The sequence below is a fragment of the Harmonia axyridis genome, chromosome 4, assembly GCF_914767665.1.
Source record: "Harmonia axyridis chromosome 4, icHarAxyr1.1, whole genome shotgun sequence".
In the NCBI taxonomy this organism is placed as follows: Eukaryota; Metazoa; Arthropoda; class Insecta; order Coleoptera; family Coccinellidae; genus Harmonia; species Harmonia axyridis.
Genome location: NC_059504.1, coordinates 20,554,824 through 20,577,915, shown reverse-complemented (window position 1 = coordinate 20,577,915; position 23,092 = coordinate 20,554,824). Strand labels below are relative to the sequence as shown.

The 23,092-nt window shown below is 33.5% G+C and overlaps 1 protein-coding gene across 4 annotated transcripts in view; it reads right to left on the bottom strand.

Moving 5' to 3' along the window:
* The window catches only part of LOC123678241 (RNA binding protein fox-1 homolog 2), a 51,599-nt gene that overhangs the window by 6,608 nt on the left and 21,899 nt on the right, over window positions 1-23,092 (bottom strand). Inside the window, exons 4-7 of one of the 4 annotated variants that reach the window (XM_045615149.1) lie at window positions 18,055-18,147; window positions 6,309-6,363; window positions 4,938-5,191; window positions 681-836 (exon numbers count right to left, since the gene is read on the bottom strand). In XM_045615149.1, the coding sequence (XP_045471105.1) occupies window positions 681-836; window positions 4,938-5,191; window positions 6,309-6,363; window positions 18,055-18,147 (558 nt within the window). Of the gene's footprint in view, window positions 1-680; window positions 891-4,937; window positions 5,192-6,308; window positions 6,364-18,054; window positions 18,148-23,092 lie in introns of all 4 variants that reach the window. The other 3 variants (XM_045615151.1, XM_045615148.1, XM_045615150.1) reach the window with 3 other exon arrangements.

The following is a 23,092-nucleotide window of genomic DNA, read 5'->3' as shown; positions in this document are numbered from 1 at the left end:
ACCAACCGTATACTCTTTCTATCAGTCTTCTAATTGCATCTTCTGAGAATCCAATCAATGAACATTAAAATCAGTTTGAAATTGATGAATGACCTCGACAGGCTCGGTGGGAATAATAGACTCATCCTTGCCTGAATACCAAAACATTCAGGCTTCTTCTAAAACGAAGAAAAGGACAAATTGGGTCACAATGATGCAACTACGTCTTTAGTGGGACCTGAAACCTTTACGAAACTTCAGAACAAGGAACAAGCAATCACAAACAAACGGAGAGCAAGTACTAATAAGCTAATTCTAGGATTGGACAAGCCATAATTTGAGGCACTTGCTGGCGTTCAGACAGGCCAATACAGACTGTGCTTCTGAATAGCCAGATATCTGTGCACATCATCTCAGAATGTCCGTCAATAAACATAAACGAATTCGTAGCTTTATCAGCTTTATTCAAAGGTTGGATTTGCTGCATTATAATTCCTGAAACGTGGTCATGAGTCGACGACAGCACTTTCATTGGTTACAATAAAAATGAGGTACAATAAAAGTGAGGTCGTCCGCTAATGACATATAATGATAAGGTTATGTGGTTTATACCAACAAAAATTAAATGGTTTACAAATCAAATATTGCGCTCTTACAGAAACACCTTTACAACCTACTAGTGAATCAATTGAATAGCTTACCCCATATCCTGCCATGGGTCCAATGCCATGCCCCAAATATGGATCTGCATAATCTCTGCCATATCCTGCAACTGCAGCATATCCAGCAACAGGTTGAGCCGCGCTTGCGTATCGAGCAGCAACAGCTGTGTAGGTTGCAGCGGCCGCGTAACTAGCCTGTTGGGCAGTCGACAGAGGAGTTTTTAATAGGGGTGCAGCAGCAGCGGCAGCCTAAAACAGAGCCATGCTGCAGCCATGCACATTTAAAGCAATCTAATGCAGTAATACCAGGGCTGGTGATACGAATATGCAGGGAGTCTGGGAAAATGTGATAAATCTATCGGAATCAGATAAAACATGAAAAATTAAAATGACATGAATAAAATAACAAAGGAATTAATTTTGTTATTTCCATTAAAAAGAACAATGTTTTCTAATTTTTTGTTGGAACAGAGTGTGATACGAAAGTTATCCAAGGAACAAAAAAGTTCTAGTTATTGAATCCGACAAAATTACAAAGATTCTTAACTATGCAGTTTTGGCACAGAAAGGCACTTTAACAACCTAGTCCGCCCCTGGTAAACTAAAAGAGCTAATTTGAATTTAAGGGCAGTATTCTGAGAGTTCCTTACTACTGTTCTTCATATCAAATTTTCTTTAAATTATTTTAAGCAGTTTGAAATTTATTCCACTAAAATGGATTTCCACTGATGTCATTTAGGTGGCCGTATCTGCGTAGGGAGGGCCGGTAGGAAAAAAAATGATGGGAACTTGTCATCTTATTGTTTTATGTTTTATCTGAATCCGAGAGATTTCCCACAATTTCCCGGACACCCTGTAGACATTTTTAAATTTGATATAACTGAAAGAAAACATCCAACAAAAGATGCAAACATCGAATGTAGGAGGGTATGAACAAAAATCGAACATTGGACATTGATCACAACATTAAGTTGGGATGTCACATGGTTACACCAATAAAAATAGGTACATATACATTCCTCATGGATCAAAGTTGTTGGGATATAGAAAAGAAAAATTGTGATCGGATAGATTTATGATGATTGTTATTATGATTTCTGAAGAAAACTTAATTTACTCGAGTTTTTATAACTGAAATAACTACATAGTCAAGAAAGTACCAGGAATTGGTGTAACAAATTTTAATTGGAAAATTGAATGGATGGCTTCCTAAATAGGCCCTACAGATAAAATATTAGGTGTACAACTTTGCTTCTGCCGTTTTCAATAGATGACTGTAGCGGTAGTGGAAATGGTAGTCATTAAATAAGTCAGCTTACGAGCCAAATTGTCGTCATCTGCGGGAGGTTTTAATTTTCTGCTTCAATATGAAGACATCTGATGCTGAGGCTCATCGAATGCGCTCAAATACATATAGTGGGGCCGCTATTAGTGAAAGAACGTGCCGAGAGTGGTTTCAACGCTTCAAGAACGGCGATTTTCACGTCGAAGACCAGCATGGCGGTGGAAAAGAGAAGGTTTGCGAAGATACAGAATTGGAGGGATTACTTGATCAAGACTTGTGTCAAACGCAACAAGAGTTGGCAGGATCATTAGGAGTGACGCAACAAGCTTTTTCAAATCGCCCGAAAGTTATGGGAATGAATCAGAAACAGGGAAATTGGGTGCCGTACGAGTTGAAGGCGAGAGATGTTGAATGGTGTTTGTGAACAGCTGCTTGTGAGGCAAATAGGGAAGGGATTTCTGATTCGCATTGTGACTGGAGACGAAAAATGGGTTCATTACAATAATCCAAGCGCAGATAATCATGGGGATATCCCGGCCATGCTTCCACGTCGATGGCCAAACTGAATCTTCACGGATCCAAGGTCATGCTCAGCATTTGGTGGGACCAGCTCGGCGTAGTGTATTATTAGTTGTTTAAACCGACTGAAAAAATCACAGGCTATCTTTAACGAACGTCCTTATAAAGAAGTAAAAAATTGGATCAATTCGTGGATCGCTTCAATAGATGACCAGTTTTTTCAACGCGGGATTCATACGCTACCCGAAAGATGGGAGAAAGTATAGGCCAGCGATGGTCAATACTTCGAATCATAGACGTATAACCATTTTTTTAGGATAGAGTTGTACGCCTATGTACTAATGCCATCGAATAATACAACCATCAACTTTTTTTAACGCCATCTAGACTCGCCGCTAATCCTTTCATGCCTTTTATCGACTAAAATCCTGCCTCGCTTTGAAGTGATAATTTGAGAGGGAAATGAGGAAAGAGCTGACATAGATCGTGCTTGTATTAGTAATTTTCATTTTGGGTAAAAAATTACGGATATTTGAGTGGAATAAGTGCCTGTTATTCCCTTGGAAGAGACGGGCAAAAAGCGGCAAAGCCGGAAATACCAAAATGATAAGAATAATTATAATGAGTTTTTTTAACAGGAAAAAATAACTACCGGCAAATTATGGTCAAACTAGTGGAAAAATTTTTTTGAAAATCAAAGGGTGGAATTCGATGGACAATTGTCGTACCCTCAGCGTGGTGCGAGGAAGAATTTAAGATGAACCTATCGCTCTTCCAAATGACCGGGAAGTAGAAGCAATTAAATCAGACGAAATCAACCATCAAAGAATGAAGGAAGACTAAAGACCGAGTTCATTAGAAGAATCATAAAAAGTTTAATATCAAACCTCAACAGCAAGAACATGACGAGAGACATCAATACATATGCATGTTCGTCCTAACATACTAACAGATATTGAAATCCTTCAACGCAAAATGAGAACTTTTATGACAAGAGCAAACAAGCACTATCCAAAAAACAGCATTTAGAGGACAACACTGCCGAGAAATAAAGAAGGCAAGAGTCTGCTAGACATTACGGAACTTGCTTATGAGGAAATAGAAAGCCTAGGAACATATATGAGAGACCAAGCGAGAACGTCAGATGTCTACCAAATATTGTGTTAAGCTGACGAATGAACACTTTTACAACTGCACAAGGTGCATGTTTCATAACACCTCCAGACAATCCCAGTAAAACTGCAAAGAAGGGGATAGAAGCTACATGGAAGGAATTTCAACGAGATGAACCAGGATCATGTAAACATTGCAGCGTCGAACTATTGGCTCACATCAGGTGGAATGTGTCCAAAAGGTTTTCTATTAGCTATCCAAGATCAAGTGATCTCAACGAGAAACTACTGCCAGCATATTATAAAGGATCGAACTATCGATGTCAATATTGGTGCCCAACAAATGAAACAATCCAACATATCACGGGAACATGTCAAATGTTTGCAGTTAATTAACATAATGAAAGACAGCATGCAGTAGAGGTGACACTTCACCAATAATTAGCAACCATATGAACAATAAATCAGTGTGAGAAAGTGCCATACTACAAGTACAAACCGAAAATCAACCTGGATAATAAACGCTCTAAAATGCATTTGGCAGCATACCAGATCAGATATGTTATTAGTTAGTCGATCAACATCAAAAGACAGCAATACTCATCGATGTAGCAATACAAAATAACAAAAAAAATTGTCAAAAGGAGGTCAAATGGGGGACCTCGAATTTCAGATAAGCCGTCAGTGGGGAAAGATTTCAACAAGAACTATCCCAATTAAAATCTCAACAACTAAAATAGTACCCAAAAACCTCAAGAGAAATTACAAAGAACTAGGAGGTGAGTACATATGTAAAATAATACAAAACGCTGTTCTCCTAGGACGGTTAGAAATTTCATAAAAGGCGACAGTCAGGACCAAGGATCGACAGGATCGCGTGATCAAGGACTAGATGGGCTACGAGGACCGGCCGGAACTCTATCCTTCTGATATTTATAATTTATTATTATATTGAGTGAAAGTTAGGCGGACTTTTGTAATTATAATTTCCTGGTACTTTCTGGAGGGAATGTTTTACTCTTGTTTGTACAAATTTGTCCATTAACTTTTCAGCTTTTATTTTCGAGTAAAAAAATTCTTCTTCTTGGTTTTTTCTAATTTTCTATTGTGATAGTGAGATCTATGCAACGGTATTATTTGAAAATCTATATAAATGTTGGATTTTTATGACCCCCATCAACTTATCCACAAAAAAGTGCTTTGAAACAAAATTTTCCCAACTTCAATTACTTCATTGTTTATTGTATGAATGAAGATGGCCGAAATAAGTTAAGAGATGGTACTAAGCTTGTTCAGAATAGTCGCGATCAAATAATGAAAACAAAATAAAAAAATGTATGGACATAATCAACATCAAAATCACCAAATATTCTTTCTTACCTGCAACCTGTAGTTGGGATCCGCCGCATGCGCTGCTAAGAATGGATCATAATAAACATTTCCATCCACAGGTAACGTATTCAGGACAGGCGCATACCCGTGTAGGGTACCCGCCAGTGGTGCAGGGTGCCTACCGAAGGCTGCCGCCGCCGCTGCTGCTGCAGCAGCGGGGTAAGCTGCCCTGGCACGCCCTCTTTGGATAGCAGCTACACCTGCCCGCAGGGTTGCCGCATCAGCCCACTGCATCACGGGTACTGAGACAGAATTTTGTTTTACTATATGCACGCTAATGATTTAGGTTGAAATGTAGTACTTTATTAAGAAATACAGTTAAAGGTGTGATAGTGAGACAACAATGACTTTCAAAATGATAGTGCATTCCGTAGTATGGATATTCAAATTGTCATCACAACATGAAGGAGCACTAATGGTATCACAAAAACACATAAATAAAAGCACGCAAACAATAGTACTGATAAGGATGTCAATCAAGTTTTACGGGCACTACTCAGTCAGGAATCTGAATTAAGGATCATGGGTCGTTTGAGGTATTCTAGGATCGTATTTTTCTGGGAATTTAGAGAAACAAATCCTATAAACACATCACATCTGAAAGATATTGAAATCTCAAAAGATCGAAGATTTGATTGAGAATACAACTGAAGCTATTTATTCAAAGAAACATTTTTTATGTCCACTAATTGCTCCCGTGCAAACCTCGTTAACATTATAACTACAAAAAAAAATATAGGCCGATAGGGTTAGAACTATTTTGAGGGGCACTACAGGGATATCGAAAACCGTTAGAGATACACGGTGGCTAAAATTACAAAAAAAATTGCGTTATTTAGGGAACCATTGGGGATATTTCGGATCCGTTGACACAAACTCACCGATCCCTAAATAACTTTATTGTAATTTACCTTGCATCTCTAACAGTTTTAGATATCTATTCGCAATTTCTATAAGATGTTATCTGTGTATTCTATTTTTATATTGTTTATTGTAATTTTGTATTTTTTTCCCATTCTGTAATTGGCTTAGGCTGTAGTAATTAAATAAATAAATATCCCTGTCGTGCCCCTCTAAATATTTCTAACCCTGTATTATTGAATGTTCGGATTCTAAAAGATTGATCAAAGTAAATATAAATTGAATTGTTGGAAAACGCAAGCTGAACCGAATTGCGCATATATTTAAAAGCAATATGTAAAGCATTATTATCACGCTTTGCGTATTGACTGACTTCTATCAAGTTGATATTTCTGTTGCTCAACCCTTCAGAAAACAACTGGTAGATTTTCAACCCCGGATTTTTTTCCAACGGCAGTATGGGACGCAAAAACATGTATGGAGAAGGATTATGCTCACCTGATGGAAGCGTTGGTGGTTTTTTCGTCTGTACCCTTGCTGTTGCATTATTTACCTATTTTATTGCAGGAAGATCTTTATTAGTATGTATACGAGCCATTTCAATGAAACCATCTGTTTCTATTGTTACAATTTTCAAATAATATTTTGTTTATGAGCAATTTAATATGTATGAAAAATTTGAAACCAGATGATTCCATTGAATACAGTAAAGATGACTTGCCATCTTTGTCAAAAAAAATGTCAGTCTCGATTCGACGTCTAGATGAGTAGTATGTTTGATAGTTTTTTTTTCAACTATTTATAGTTTTATTATGTATTTATAATGTTTAAGATTTTCCTGTATTGATTTGTTCACAGATGAAAAAAATTGAAATATAAAATCGGCTTTAGCATCTAAAAATAATTGTAATTCTCAAATTTCGCAAACAACGTATGTATATTGAGAAAAAAATCAAAGGCAATATAATTTAAAGAAAGTAGAAAAAGTTTCAATGTAGAATATTTTGTTACCAAAAGTCAAAAGCTATCTTTCTTGTATTCGATAAAACATCTTTTTTTTTTAAGTACATAAATCACTAATGCCCAATATTAATTCATTTGGGTTCAACAAAAATTAAAACTTGCAGGAGACGATAAAATGAAAACAAACAATTTCTTTATTAATTTGTCTTCGGGTTGAAAAAAGTATATATTTGAAACATTCGAATTGAATTGATTTTATGGTAAATCCTACCAGAATAGTTATGTCAAAAATAGTACTCATCTCATAAATTTCAAGAGAATGAAAGCATATTAACCAGAAAAATCAGAAAAATATCAAAATGATCCAACAACTATTGTAATGACATTTTCTGTAATGGAAATCAATTAAAAAAAAAAAACAACGAAATTTTATTTCACTACTACTTTCATTCAAATGAAAATTACACGTCTATTCGAATTAAATATTTAATCCTATTACAGTATATCACCAAATAAAAAAAAGCTCCACCAAAAAAAAATTTGTTCAATTCGGAAAAATTATTTTAATTACTTCGATACACACGGACCAAATTATATGGTTGAATGAAAAGAGAATAATCGAAACATGTCATCGGATAACAGCAATTAAAAAAAAAAATTAATTGACCGCTAGAAAGGTTCTGAGAATGATTTTCCGTTGAAAACTAGCAATTAAAGAATAGCATTCCTTTTTTTATTGTTTCCTTTATTTTAGTAGAATTCCTTATTACATATAAGAGAAATCTTTCAATTAACAACACCAATATAAAAACTAATAAAGAAAGCACTGGCGTTAACTCGAGAGCTCTTGAAGGCTTATCGTATGAATTTTCAATTCAGTAGATCACAACCTAGTAGTAGATTTCTGATTGATTGTGTTCGCGATTTGATGTTTACTCCCATAATCATATTTCAGTGGTGATCAAGGTTTTATAATATTGTTATTACTTTACATTTACATAACTTTAATATGTTCTATTCAGTTTACTGAACTCAAGTTGGAAGTCTGAACTTCCTGTTCCGTAATTTTCGAAATATTAGGCCTAGAAGTTCATTCATTATGGAATAGAATCACTCGATCAATTTGCAAAGTAACGTACCATGAAAAAATAAATTTGTTGGAACAATTTTGCTGAGGAGAACAATAAGATTATAAAAAAATACCGGAGAACCTCGGTCATCTTATATAATTTCTCCTATTTCGTCAGACAATCAATACACATTCCAAAAAGAATCATGTCTCCAACTAATATAATAAGATTCAAAATTTGTATTGAAACATTTCAGCCGAGACCAGGGAGATTGTCGGTAACTGACACCGCAACTGTCAACCATCTTAGTCAGGATTAGCAAGACCAAACTTCAGTGGTTTCCTCATTATTTTCGATATTTTCAATTTAATTTTCTAGATTCTGATGCAAAACTTTGCAGTTACTTTGAAATTACTATTCTTCTTATACATGCAAAATTTAAACTTGATCAGGTTTTTGTTTTTCGATATTCTTGAATTTTAATAGTCCTGGTTGAGCTATCTACACGAAATTTGGTGAGAAGCTTGAAAAGATTATTCTGTAGATATATACGCGCAGAATCTCAATTCGATCGATAGAGTCTGTAATGACGAAAATATTGGATACTTATTTTCCAATATTCTTCTTGAATTTACTGTAATCAATCCTTATAGTTCTGATGACGTACTCAACTCGAAAATTTGCACGAAACTTGAAATAGCAATTTTATTTTTTTATTTTATTTTCATTATTTATATATACACGTGAAACTTCAACTCTATCGAATTCGTTTGCACTGAAATATCAAGTTTTTGTTTTTCGATACACAATGGTTCCGAATCGAAAATTTGGACTTTTTTCGAATATTCTTCCTGAATTTGTACGACATATTTTCCATGGTAACGATGATGTGATCTGCTTAAAATGATTCCTTATGTTGATTGAACGAAGTCGCTTTCATTTCGATATTCAATGAAAAGCAACATACCAGATTAACAATAACATTTATAAAAATAAGTAACTCTTAGCTGCAGATGTTCGCCAACCATTCGACACTATAAATAATTCATTCTGCCTAAGGATCGTAGATTCTACGATAAACACTTGACGAGTTGAGGAATTTTGATACAACCAGTAATTATTTTTAGATTAAGTTATCATTTTTTATCCTGAGAAGCAAAAACATTTTACATTAATGTGATTTTTTACTTTCAGTTGGTGAAATACTGTAATAGGTAGTGCGAAGAAGTAACAACCAAATGATCACCGAACAAATATTGTAGGAAAAAAGTTAATGGATTCGTTTATAATCGTGTTCATTTTCTCATCAAAACAGATTTGAGGAATTCAACATTCGTGCTCATCAACTCTAGAAGTCAGAATAGTCTATGGAAGACACTTGTTTCAAATTGATTAAATGACGTCATCCTTCATAAAACTTTATTATTCTTGAAATACTTCAAAGTTTAAGTATACTATCGAAAATATATCGTGTTTAGATCTGATGACCTCTAGTTATATATAGCGCAACAAAGCTCCACATTCGATCCTTTATTTGTCATGGTCTCATGCAAATGCATTCTTTGAATCGGGCCTCAATTTTATTCATTAGAGGCCCAATAATTTTCTCTTTTTAAGAGATTAATCCTCTCATTTGAACCAAATTTCATTGAATAATCTTTTTTCATCAAAGGAGAACGTAGAAAAAATTCAGAAGCCTTCTGTGATTTCATGAGCTCCACGACTCTGAGACAATCATGAGGAAATTTTGAAATTGAGTTTCTTAAAAATTATCAATAAAAAACAATCCTTATTTTCTCTTACTGTTCAAAACTTATGTTAGCACAGAGTATTTTAATTCAATTTGTCTTTGAATTTTTTTGCTTGGTCTGTTTTCAATCCATAAATGCATAAGACTCTCATAAGTCTATACACTCCTTCAGTACATCAATGTTATTCAAACTAGATAGATCGACAAATTTTTATTCAAGAAATCAAGAACAAAATGAAGTGATGAAGTAGCAGCTGAAACTGCTCAAGACACAAGTTGAATCATTTCTTTGTGAACTCAAGTCGTCAGACACTTAATTGAGCCTGGTATCATCTCATTTATACTGTTCTGAGGAAAATGATTCATCAAATAAATTAACAAGAATTGGAATGAGCTTTTATTCAAGCTAATTAAGTTTTCAGCCATATGAATTTTTTCATTAATTTTATTCAACTGAATTTAATCCAAATAGACGGTACATTTCTAATTATTAATCAGTTGATTATTTCTATTCTTATGTTATTCATTAATGTGATACTTATGTATGAAGCATGAAGACATATAATATAACATGAGAATATTTTTCATTATGCCATTTGAATCCCCTCACACATTGATGAGTCTGAACTGACCTCTTCTCCTTTTTACATTATTATTAGGTGTGCAACTAGTTCCGCTTTTTTAAGGAAAAATCACTTTATTGTGAAAAAATTGTTGAAAATGAATCATTTAATGTTAGCTACAACTTTTTCCCATCTTTCTGACAGAGGTGGAACACAGTTAAAATAAAAGTGTTCATTTTTTGAGGTTATCCACGATACAAGCCATTTTTTGATGTCTTCATACACATGAGTGAAACTGCTGATGAGCCAGACCATGTGCCATAGACCGAAACAAGTAATAATCTGACGGTCCAATATCTGGGGTATATAAGTCCCATTTGAGCGTTTCCAGAAAGGTTTTAAAGGGTTAAGCAACGTGGGGGCGAGCGTTGTCATAGGCGAAAACGACGTTCAACGTCTCTTGGTTTCAATCATACAGTAATAAACATAGATAGAGGGAGCAATTTTTACATGTCCCCAACATGGTTAGATTACGTTGTCGGATTGTGATATATTTCCATATCCACAATTTTACTATCGGGTGTCCCAAGGTGAGTGGCCTATTAGATTATTATGGAAACTATTGATGGTAAAGATTTCAAATTTTGTGGATAGATATTTGGCCATGTAAGGTACATTTTTAAAATAATTTCACATTTCCAGTGTTGCCGGATGTACGACAATCTGGCAACAACTTTGTTATTTTGAATGGGACATCCGGTATTTCTATTTTTTTTATGATACTCCATAAAATATTGAATCTATTCACTCCTACTTTTCCATCCCTATCTTCGACGGTTTTTGAGTTATTAATTATTTTTCGAAATTTTAGATCAAATTGGCGTATTACGAAAATGACTCTAGTTCGCTTAATATTTGAGATTTGAGTCAGAAATTTTGCAAGTCGTTAAATATTGATCTGATTTGTGTCACTGCTTCTGAATTATGGTTGTCAATAATACAGGACGGACCAAAAAAAATCATCATTTGCCAAGTCACAAAATTGTAAAAAAGTCTGTGTAAATGAATAGAAGAATTGTAGAATGTGTTGAACTGATTCCAAAAATTGAAAAATATACTAGGGGTCTAATTTGAAAAAATAGACTTTTTTACAATTTTGTAACTTGGCAATTGATGATTTTTTTTGGTGCGTCCTGTATTATTGACAACCATAATTCAAATGCAGTGACACAGATCAGATCAATATCTAACGACTTGCAAAATTTCTGACTTAAATCTCAAATATTGAGCGAGCTAGAGTCATTTTCGTAATACGCCAATTTGACCTAAAATTTCGAAAACTAATTAATAACTCAAAAACCGTCAAAGATAGGGATGGAAAAGTAAGAGTGAATAGATTCAATATTTTATGGAGTATCATAAAAAAAATAGAAATACCGGATGTCCCATTCAAAATAACAAAGTTGTTGCCAAATTGTCGTACATCCGGCAACACTGGAAATGTGAAATTATTTCAAAAATGTACCTTACATGGCCAAATATCTATCCACAAAATTTGAAATCTTTACCATCAATAGTTTCCATAATAATCTAATAGGCCACTCACCTTGGGACACCCGATATATCATTATAAATGTATATTATATTGAATGAAATATATTTATTTGAGTGATTCCCGATTGAATATTTGGAATCCGATATTTTTCTTAATTGTTGAATTTATAATAAGCAGAATATTTATTATTTTCTGTATCTACCTGCTGAAATACAAGGTTTGGCAACTTTTGCTCTCCTAATGTCATCGGTTGTTTCACGCCGTTTAGCGCGCTTGAAGTTTGTTTTCTGAATTTATGATATATTTAGGTATTTATTTCCATATATTTCGAGTTAATATAAAACGTTGATTCACTATGGGACATAAGAAGTGCGTTCTTTGTGGAGAAACTCGCGAATTGAGTGAAATATCGTATCACTGATATGTTTTCATTTCCGCGCGCTTCATGTCAAATTTGATAGTTCATGTTGGGGACAAAATTTCCTTACTGAAAATGACATATGCTCCCTCTATCTATATTTATTATTGTGAAGCTTTAATTCATGAGGAACCCTAGTTCCATATTTTTTCATCATTCTCAAAGCATGGAATCGCTTGGAGAGTAACTCATAATGCTGAAGAAAGATTCTTTTGCGTTTAACACAGATCCTCATCGAGTAATACCTCCAATTCAGGGTTTTCGAAGTATTTTGGCTTTCCTTCAAGGTCGTCTTTGAAGCGACTGAATTAATCACGGCACGTAGTTTTACCCAGAGCAACATCTCCGCAACTTTTTGAAGCTCAAGGTACGCTTCAGCTGCCGTTTTTTTCGAATGAAAGAAGATAATCAACACTTTACGCAAATGACAATTGTTTGGCACAAAATCAGACATATTTACACAACCAAAAGTATATGAAACAAAATCACTTATGTGTTAAAGCAGTTTGTTTACCATGTGTCTGTCTGAGCTTAGTTCATGACGTTTTGGATATGTCAAAATCGACCACCCCTTACTGCTGGAGCTTTTTGACAAAGAGCGGGATCTTAGTTGAATTCTTCTTTTGTATGTCTTTGTTTAACAATATTTTTCAACCCAGTACTCAATGCAATTCCTGGTTGCTATAACTTCTATGGACCACTTCAAGAACTTATCGCATCATTCTTCTTAGTGCCAATCTCAGTTTCCTAACTGATTCTGTTCCAATAGGAGAAGAAGATAAATGGTTGAGAGCACACGAAGCGAAATATAGAATATAAAAATAAAATAAGGCCAAGAATGGGACCTTGTGGAAGCCCATGCTTCAGAGATAATTCAGAATATGTGGATATATATGAGAGGGTGTGTATGTGATCATGTGGTTGTTACTCCTTTGTACTTATTTTGTATCTTAGCTTATTTTAACTTAATTATAATACGTGCGGTTTGCGGCAGACGCCACGTGGGGGCCCCCCGGCGAGGGCCCCCACGTGCCGCCTCTGGCCTTACCCACTTACCTCCTCGGCGGCCCGTGTAGGGGGAGACGGGAGGGGATACGGAGTGACGGAACTATCTGACTTGTGTCTAGCGCGTGTGGTTCTATCATATCCGTGCTTGGCTTATAAAACTTGGCCAAAAAGTGGCCAACGCCCGGTTCTAAAGAACGTACAAATATTGGAGAACCGTTTCTGTACTAGTTGTAGTTTATATTGACTTAATTGACTTTTCAACTTTAGTTTGATGCTTATTTGAGATACTCAGGGTTGGATTTTATCATTTTTCACACTATCTATGTTAAGGGTGGAAGAAACCTGCTATGTTCTTTCTTAAATTGTGTTTTTATTGTTCGAAATGAATTTTTAGGTGACCTATTGTTTTTAATGTCTTCTTTCCGCAAAACTTTTCTAGTATTTTTACAATGATATTATGTACCGGAAGTCAATGGTTATAGGCAATAATTCATATATGTATAACGGTGAAATTAAAAATATTCACATTGCTTTGTCTTCAAATCATGAACATTCGAGGATTGAATGCACATAAAGATAAAACATTCAAACAAAAACAAGATTCAATCAAACATAAATAGTATTGTAATGTTAACTAAAATACAAGCTAATAACGTAGCAGGAAAAAAATCAGTTATTAGGAGCGATGAATAGTGCATCAATAGGAGTGCAATATCAGAATAGCACTTTATTTAGACTATCAAAATTACACATTAAATGTAAAGTGATTCGATGGTTCACATACTGTGCTGGCAGATCGGATTCTTGAGATGTAATATCAATTCGTTAGAAGGAATTGCTTAAAGAAGTCGGTAGTCAAAATGTGAGACATAGAATAGAAGCAAGGGTAGAGAGCATCCCTACCTATGCAAATCTTCGTATTTGTTGTTAGGAAAATAACTATTTCATTTCGGCTAAAATCCTTCCACAACTGTTTCTGATGCAATAAAATGAAGTAACCAACATTCAACACTATAAACAACGAGCACCATCTTTAGGGTACACCGTTTCTTTGGAGTTCCGTAAAATTGAGTAAATCGCAAAATAGCTATTGTTATCGTGAAACCGATTACTTTACGTTTGTGGGGCGCGCGAAAACTCTGAAATGTCATTCCAAAATCGCTCTAATAATAACGTCCGTCCCATCCCTAGTTAGTACCCTCATGTTTCAGCTCCACTTGGCCTTTCGTGAGAACCTTTTGCATGGTAAGAATTGTCTTTGTAAAAAAAGTTATTCCCGGAAAAAAAATATCATTATATGGTATTTGAAAGCTGACAGCGCTGATAAATTGTCAGGACCATTTATTTTTGCTTATCATGTTCAACAAGTTCCGTCTGTTCAAACAGTTTTGATTATTATTCATCGTTTCAGAAATTCTGGTTGCATTGACGTATGAATTAAATGCTATCATGATGATAAAAAGATTCAAATGTATGTGCTTTTGTAGAAGCAAATGATACTGTGTCCAGCACTCACATTTCTTAAGAAATTTGTATTCCTGGCAGCACAGTTAAACGTATTTCAAAAAAACATGGAAGTAAATCCTATAAATTGAAAATTACCCAAGAAATTTCCCCAGGAGGTTGAAAATTTCCTATCAGAATTCAGATAATCTCAACAGAATCATTTTGAACACGCCTACTTGTACACTCCTTTCCTCAAAGCGATGTTGAAATAACTGCATCATACTATCTTTATTTTACTAATTTAATCTCTATTCCTGGCGCTCGATATCTACAATATCGAGATGTATTGTTGCTAATACTGTATTTAAATTAATTAACCTAGAGGTTTCGCACAATTTTTTTTTAACCATATCTTCTCTCGCTTGGGTTAAGGAACGCCTTAACGATTTGATAGCATTGGACTTGAAGCAGTGGTATTACACAGTTCGATGATCTAAATTAGACGTTAGAATTAATTAAATTTATGAACTTCTATTCAATACCGTTTTCGAAAATTCTTCTCAAGTATACTTATGTGCCAGCAAGGTAGTGTAGGTCATTTGCAATGTTTTCTCATACAATATTTCAGAGGATCTAATTTAAAATCTGTAAATTTAAAATACTTTGTAACAGAAAATTATGATTTTCAAAACCTTTGACTATTGCACTCTTACTGATTCATTCTTTATATATGAAAGATCCGATAACTTATAAAAAAGGTGAGAGATATAATAAGTATTTCTACAGAATTACACTCAAATAAAAACTAATAACAAATCTAACACGAGGAAAAAGTCGGAAGTAAGTTATTTAGATTGATGATAGTAAAAAGAAGTATATTAGTTGATTGAATGAACTTATCGATGCAGTAAAAGCTCGGTAGTAATAATGAAATATTTCCATCCTAGTTAGTAATCAGAGAAGATTCATTTATAAGTAAATAAACTTAAACTAAATTTTTATCAATAGATAAAAATGTGCGTACCTACTATATCAAGGCAAAGAACACTTACAATTAAAAAATAATCAATAATATGCTCAACAAAATTTTTTAACGAACTCTGTGACATTCCCCCACAGACAGACAATTGTTAGTAGCATCTACTGTATTTTGTTAACAAAAACACAAAACGGATCGTCTACTTATCTTACCAAATGAAGTATGTGTAGGAACGAATGTAACTAGAATATTTCAACTATTATTATGTTTTATTATTTTTATTTGTTACATGGAGTTTAGTTTTTGTTTAGGTAGTGTGAATGTGTCAACAATATTGGTTGTTGTTTGCAGCAGTTTTTGTCAAGAAATGAGTGTATTTCTTACTTTGAAAATTATTTCTTTTGAAGGCGATCAACTCATTCAGAAATTTCTGATCATGAATCTCAATTTTCCATAAAAGAATATGTTTATGAACAGGCGCTTGAGAAGCGTGAGTCCGAGAAGTCGTCGGACGCTTAGTGTGAAAGAGGCCTAAGAAGTGAGTGGAATTATTTTACTATGTATCAGAAAATTTTGAATATGAACAACAAGAATAACAAGGTAAGGTGTAAAAGAATAAGTTAAGTCGCGAATGTACCTCATACGCCACGAAGACGACTAAAAACATCAACTTCACCAGTGCAATTTGCAAGAAAACATAGGTTAGAAGATAATGGAACTCAAAAAATTAATTTCATCAGGAGGATGATTAACTCAAATCTTACTTAGATGTATTTTTGCAGAAGAGACTCAGTTCACAAGAGAAGAAAATCTATGTGCTACACAGGAAAATTATCCACAGTATATGTTTTTCAATTGATTTTTGAAACGGTGATTTGATTCCATTTCTCGAAAAGGAGTATAGCCTATACTTCGATAATCCTATCAATAAAATACCATCTATTGACCTACAAGATCTCCCTTACTCTATGGATACACTATTTTTGGGGTCATTTTAGTTCTAGGTCATATTACTCGAATAAATAACAGAAAAAAAAATAGTAAAAAGAGATAAAAATAATATATAGACGTGATAGCCAAACCAGATATAGGGAACTAGTTGGAAAAATTTACACATAGCGGTAAATATGGAGATAATATAGGATATTTTTAATTTTTCTACTTTAATGAGTTTTATAATATTTTATTTAATTGCACCTGAATTTACTTTCTCTTATGTTTGTATGTTTAACCAAGTTGTGTAACTAAAAAATGGCCATTTATCCATATTTGAAAAGATTGCTTTTCCAGTGGAGCATCCCATATAGGTCGTCATTTTAATGATGATGCTTTTGATTAGAGTTGTTATATTAAATCTTCTATCAAAAAAGTACAGGGAATTGATCATATAAAAAGTGGCATGAATATTTTTGCGTACAGTTTGAACGTCATGCAGTTTCTTAAAATGTTCAACTTTCAGTTCATCTCAAATGATTATTTGAATGCATAAATATATCCAACAAAGTATATAATAAAATTTTGCTTTGCTTGTGCTCGACTATTTGAAAAAATAGGAAATCAACACGATAACAAATTTGAGGACAAAACTGTACAAATTTCATCGAACAACCACCGTTTTCACCTGACATGCCACCGGCATTTTTTTTTCAATTCCAAAACTAAAATTACCCGTTTTCAGCCTGTAGGAAACATAAACAGTCTGATTTGGAATCAATTTCATAATTAGATTATTATTTGGATGAAAAATGTCTATTTTGAACAAGTAAAACATTTTTTATGTTTCATTCATCAATTCCCGGTACTTTTTCAACACAGTATTTCTCTACACCATTAAGACAAACAAATCAGTCTGGAACTGTTGAAATTTCTACAAATTTGCGTCAAAAGTAAGGAATTGACCCAAAAGGAATATGAAATGGTGATGAATATGCATGAAAACACTTCAGTCCAATAGGTGCACACAACGAAAACAATCAAGACAAATGAGTGTGATGAAATTATAATTTTATAGTCATTCCAAAAAAAATTATTGCCTATATACTCCTTGCAATTTAACGCAGTTGCCGAATAATTTGCTGATTCGTAATTTTACAGAAAAAATATAATTGTGTAAATCGGGAGTACAACGTTATATTATGTTTGTATATCTTTAAGGTGATTTTTAAGAAGTGTAAGTGATGTTGCCGAAAAGGTTTGGAGGGATATCACGCGATAAAATCAACATCCAAGTATCTCAATAAGCATCGTACTGGTGAGGTAGAAAAAAAAAAGTTTCCAACCTGATCAAAGAAAATTGACAAAGATGTAAAATGTAATATATATTGTGTGTGCGGCAAAAGAACGTCAAAACAACACGTGTGAAGCGGGGAGGTGCTACCGGTTAGTCACTAAAGCCAGCAAGCCAGCCACACGGGGGTTTTGACCTTGTTTTACCGGGGAGGGACACGGGACAGGCCAGTGCTACACGTAGAGAGCTATAAGTTCATGCACACCTCTATTTTTCTTCCCTCAACCACGGTGCCATGAAGTCGGTCTCGTGCGCGCTCCGCATCAGCACTATTTGCGAATGTTACAAAACCGAACCCCTGCATGCAGAGACAGACAAAACATGCATTATAAACAGCTCTTCAAACTCGTGCAATGACATGATGACGTTAGACATTAGACATGCTTCTGTCTAGAAGCTTCATTCAACACTTCGCTCTCTATTTTTGGCCTTGGAGGGTTTATGTCATGTTTGGGTTGTTAGACTACTTTACATTATTAAGCCGTAAACAAGGGCGTTTGCTGAGAGCTGATGAAGCCTAGGGATTGTATCTCAGGTTCGTCTTTCAATGAATATACCAAAATATTTTGAATATACTTTATTTAAAAACTTCGCATGTTTTGTTATGCAACCCAAAATACATCCTTCGTAGTGATGAACATAATATTCATAGAATTTTCTACTAATTTAAATATTATAATAACAGTACTTTATTGCATATGCAATTGGCCATCGACCAAGGGTCCTTCAGCCATAAATATTATAAATAATGTATATTTCTTCAGATATTTTAGAAAAACTTTCAATTTATAATTACGCATAGGAAAATACTTCGCGAAATAATTACCTCTGTAATTTTTTTATGTTTATTTTGAATAAACATTATTATATTATTATTATTATAGATCCTATTTTATATATACTAACTGCAACACCCAGAAGGAGCTGTTCGAATTTTAATTTTTTTGCTAAAACAGAGATAGTTAAGCAAGTAGTGAATGATTGAAACTTGGAGAAAAAAACGAAGGGTTTAAAATTTTTTTAAATAAATTTGTTAATGTATTTGTCCGCCGCGATTATCTATACACTCCCCAAAACGTCTCGGCATTGATGAAATAAGATGGTCTATTTCTTCTTGAGGGATACTATCCCAAGCTACCTGTAATTGATGTCTCAGAGCCGCCAAAGTCCGTGGGGGCTGGGGTAAATTTCTAAGCCTTCTACCCAAGATGTGTCCCAAAAATGCTCTATGGGCGAAAGATCGGGAGATCTGAGCGGCCATAGCAAAAGATTCACATGGATCGCTTCGAAAAATTTAAACTAACTCAGGCAACATGAGGTCGGGCATTATCTTGCTGAAATATTGGATTCTCGAGCCGGTTAAGGTAAGGGAGAACATATGGCTCCACTATTTCTTGAAGGCAACCCGGAACCTACTCTTCTTCGATTTTTGACGACATCTCATAACAGTAGTTGGATTTCTGTTCGTACGATTAGCGATTTCTCGAAATGACAACCTCAACTCCCGAAGACCAATAATTCGACCTCTTTCAAATTCACTTAGAGGGCGATATATTCCGCATACACGTGCTCTAGGCATTTTAACAACAACTTAACATCGACTTTGGATCTCCCCGAACAGCTGGTTTATTAATTGTGAAATTTAAAAAACTACAATATTTAAGTAACAAAAATTGTTTACATGAAAAAACCTTCACGATTTTTTTCCAAATTCAATCATTTACTCCTTGCTATACTATCAATGTTTCACAAAAAAAAAAATTTAAACAGCTCCTTCTGGGTGTTTCAGTCTCTTTGTCAGCAAATATAAATTACCGACCGAATACAAATTTTGAAGACTAGTCACCCTTTACAATCGCCTTCCTTTAATATTTCTGAAATCGAACAAATCAAATACGAACTAGAAAAATTTCAGACGTTTTCTATTTTTGTGAATATTAGATCACCCTGTGCGTGAACATTATGTTTTTTCTCGATTTTGTCCCCACAAAGGAACAATTCATAATAAAAAATCAAAATTCAAAATATATTTTCCATGTTACAAATACGCACTTCAAAATATATGGTGTCCTCAAACCTGATGTCTATTAACAGAAAAAAATGAAAGTTCGAATTATTTAGTAGTATTCAATGAAAGACGATGTTTATGCAATGAATGCAAATGAGTAAATTTTTCTGATCGATAACAGGAACAACTAAAATCCAAGGCATCACCAGCTCTTGTGGCAGACTACGTGACTAGGCCATATTATATTTACATGTAACGTCTGCCAAAAGCCCAAAATTTGTCTTTTCTCCATCTACTATAATGTTAAATGCACTTTCGCACCAAAATAAATTTTAGCACGTATTTTTCAAGTGTCTGAAGTAGATGGAAATCATTTTCAATTGGAGATCATGCGAATGTATTTGAGTAATAGCAAACTTCTAAAATCAAGTATTATGCTTATTTAATTTAAATTACAAAGGCGTCAATAATTCTGTCTCAATTATTTGTGATCCAAATTAATTACTTTTACTGAGAAACATAAATATTTATTATCTCAAAATATTCATTGTTTTATTTTATTAACCTGATTTGAAGCCTTTATTTATCTGATTTTGAACCAAAAGATTGGTAGAAACAGTTTCGCAAAATATTCAATGTAAAGTCATTTCAAATTGTATGAATTTTACTTATTTCATTTATAGCCCTGAAGAAGTTTGAATATATGAACTAATAGAGGATTTTTTCTTTATTATGAAAATACACCATGTAAACATTGATCAAGAATGATTTTTTGAGTGTTCTGAACTAGACGCCTTTGCAAATTGGTTCCTTAGTTTCTTCGTAACTAAATAAATTATATAACTAATTATAGTCTGACTGACTAAACTAATTTTTTTATAGTTTTACTAAGCTATATGATTGTTTTCGCAGAATCTCCAAATGATTTTTTTGGCTATTCTAACCGCAATATTCGACAATGTATTCAAAATGGGTATTATGGAAGAAGTCCGAAAGCTCTTTCACCAAATTCCAACACAGAGCAAGAAGTTCAATAACAAGTAACAGTATATAGAGAATTTCAAGACTAAAATAACTAAAATGATTTATCGAGGCTCTAACTGAAAATTATGATTATTCACGATACAAGCAGATCCAGAAACAACATTCAATGTTAAAATCAAGATAATAAAACCCACCTATCAAATATAGGTTATAAAAAAAAATATGCTAAATAAGAAAAATAGTAAACACCCAAAGTGATGATAACAGTTTTGAAAAACTTGATTGTGTTTAATGAACAGAAAAAACCAATGATTTATCTGAATATATCATGAATAATACTTCTAACGATTCTAATTTATGAAGAAAGAAATATGTAAAAATTGAGCTACCTGAGCCATTTAGAAATTTCAACTGAAAATATCGAAAATAATTTTATTCGAATCTACTTGTATCGTGTATTGAATTCCAATCTGTAAGGACTATAAAGCAAGTTCATGTTTATAATAGTTGCTACAGAAAAATATGTAAATATCACTACGCCATCATATGTCAAATGTTTTAGTAGGTCATCAAAATTGCACTTGTACATAAATAAGTATGTATGTATGTATACATATATGTATCATAAATATATACACAAGTATGTATGTATGTATGTATACATATATATACCAACATGCAAAAACAAGAATTGTATTAATCTTGATATTTCACTTCAACAAATCATTGATCCCAATATACCTATTATTTTCCATTCATTGATTTTATATATTTATATGAAATTGTGATTGCAGGTGATAAGACAATATTTTCCTCAATTCATGCAAATAGATTTGCGCTGAACTTCACTGATTTATTCCAACTCCAAAATATTTCGAATCCTTCATTCAGGGAAGCCATTTCACATTTGAGTGCTGTGCCTGAAGTAGCGTTAGAACACAATAACAAAACCTACACAGAACAAAACTGGTCGCTAACTTGCATAAGCTCTTACTTAAGAGGGGTCAGTGTGAAGAACATTAAATATAAAACATTCATTATTTACTATTAAAAGTGAATCAGATCTCTGTTTTTGAATAAATATTTTACATTCGCTTAATATCAATAAAATTGAGATGTAATTTCGAAATAGTTAAATGCTACAAAAAATTACATATTAGCAGCATGTCGAAAGCTAAGCCACATTTTTGCAAGCCCATATAAATTGTGTTGTACCCTATTTGTCGTCTTTTTTGTTCTTTTAGGCAATCCAGAATCCTGTCAAAAATTAAATTCAGGCATATTGTTTTTTATAGATAGAGTAGATACCTAGTGGTATGATTGGATGTACTATGATTTCCTCAGTAAATTTTGGCTGTATTTTCAGCTGTGGACAATAATTTGCTTATCACATAACTTTGGATCTCGTCATGGCAGTGATAGTGTCGAGTTTTGTCATGTTAACTCAATTTTTAGTTCCGAACAGCATGAAACCAACAGAAAAAAAAAAGAAGTGAAAAATTCAGAATTCGGCTGTAAAATCACAAACAACCACAACACAAATAATGTTCTTATGACGAATGACGATAAAAAGTTGTTATGTTAACCGATACCATTAAAAATTCACGTGTTCTGGACTGTCTAATTACTATGAAAAATACCAAAATTATTTAAGTCTATACACTTATCGAAACAGCAATTTATATTTCGAGGTATTAGCTTTAAAAAAATACTCTCAACATGAAGTAATTAATTTTTAAAAGCATTAATAAAGGGTGTATCATAAATAATTGGAAATATATCAACTATAGAATCTTGAGCTCAAAATATCATAGAGATGAAATGTGTTTCTAGTATGAAATTAAGGGTATTTTATTTCAAAACTTCGAGATATAGTGACTATATGTGTGAATGAAGAGATTTACGTAGAAAGAATTTGAGAATGGAAAAATCGTCAGTGGCGTAGAATTTGAAGGATGGATCATCCTGTAACTTGTCCCTGGTGGCTAATATCTATAGCTAAAATATTTCCAATTACTTATGATTCGCCCTGTATGTGTATTTGTTGGACTGAAGCTAATTTAAAATCTTGTACACGTAACAAAACTACTTGAAAGTGTTTATATTACTAAGGTCAAATAGCAATATAAAAATTAAGGATAAACAAAGCTCCGAACATATACTGTTAATTTGAGTCAATATTAGGAGAGGAAAATATTGGCAAACATTCCTGCACAGCTCACATACAGCAACATACATTAATTAATTAAAT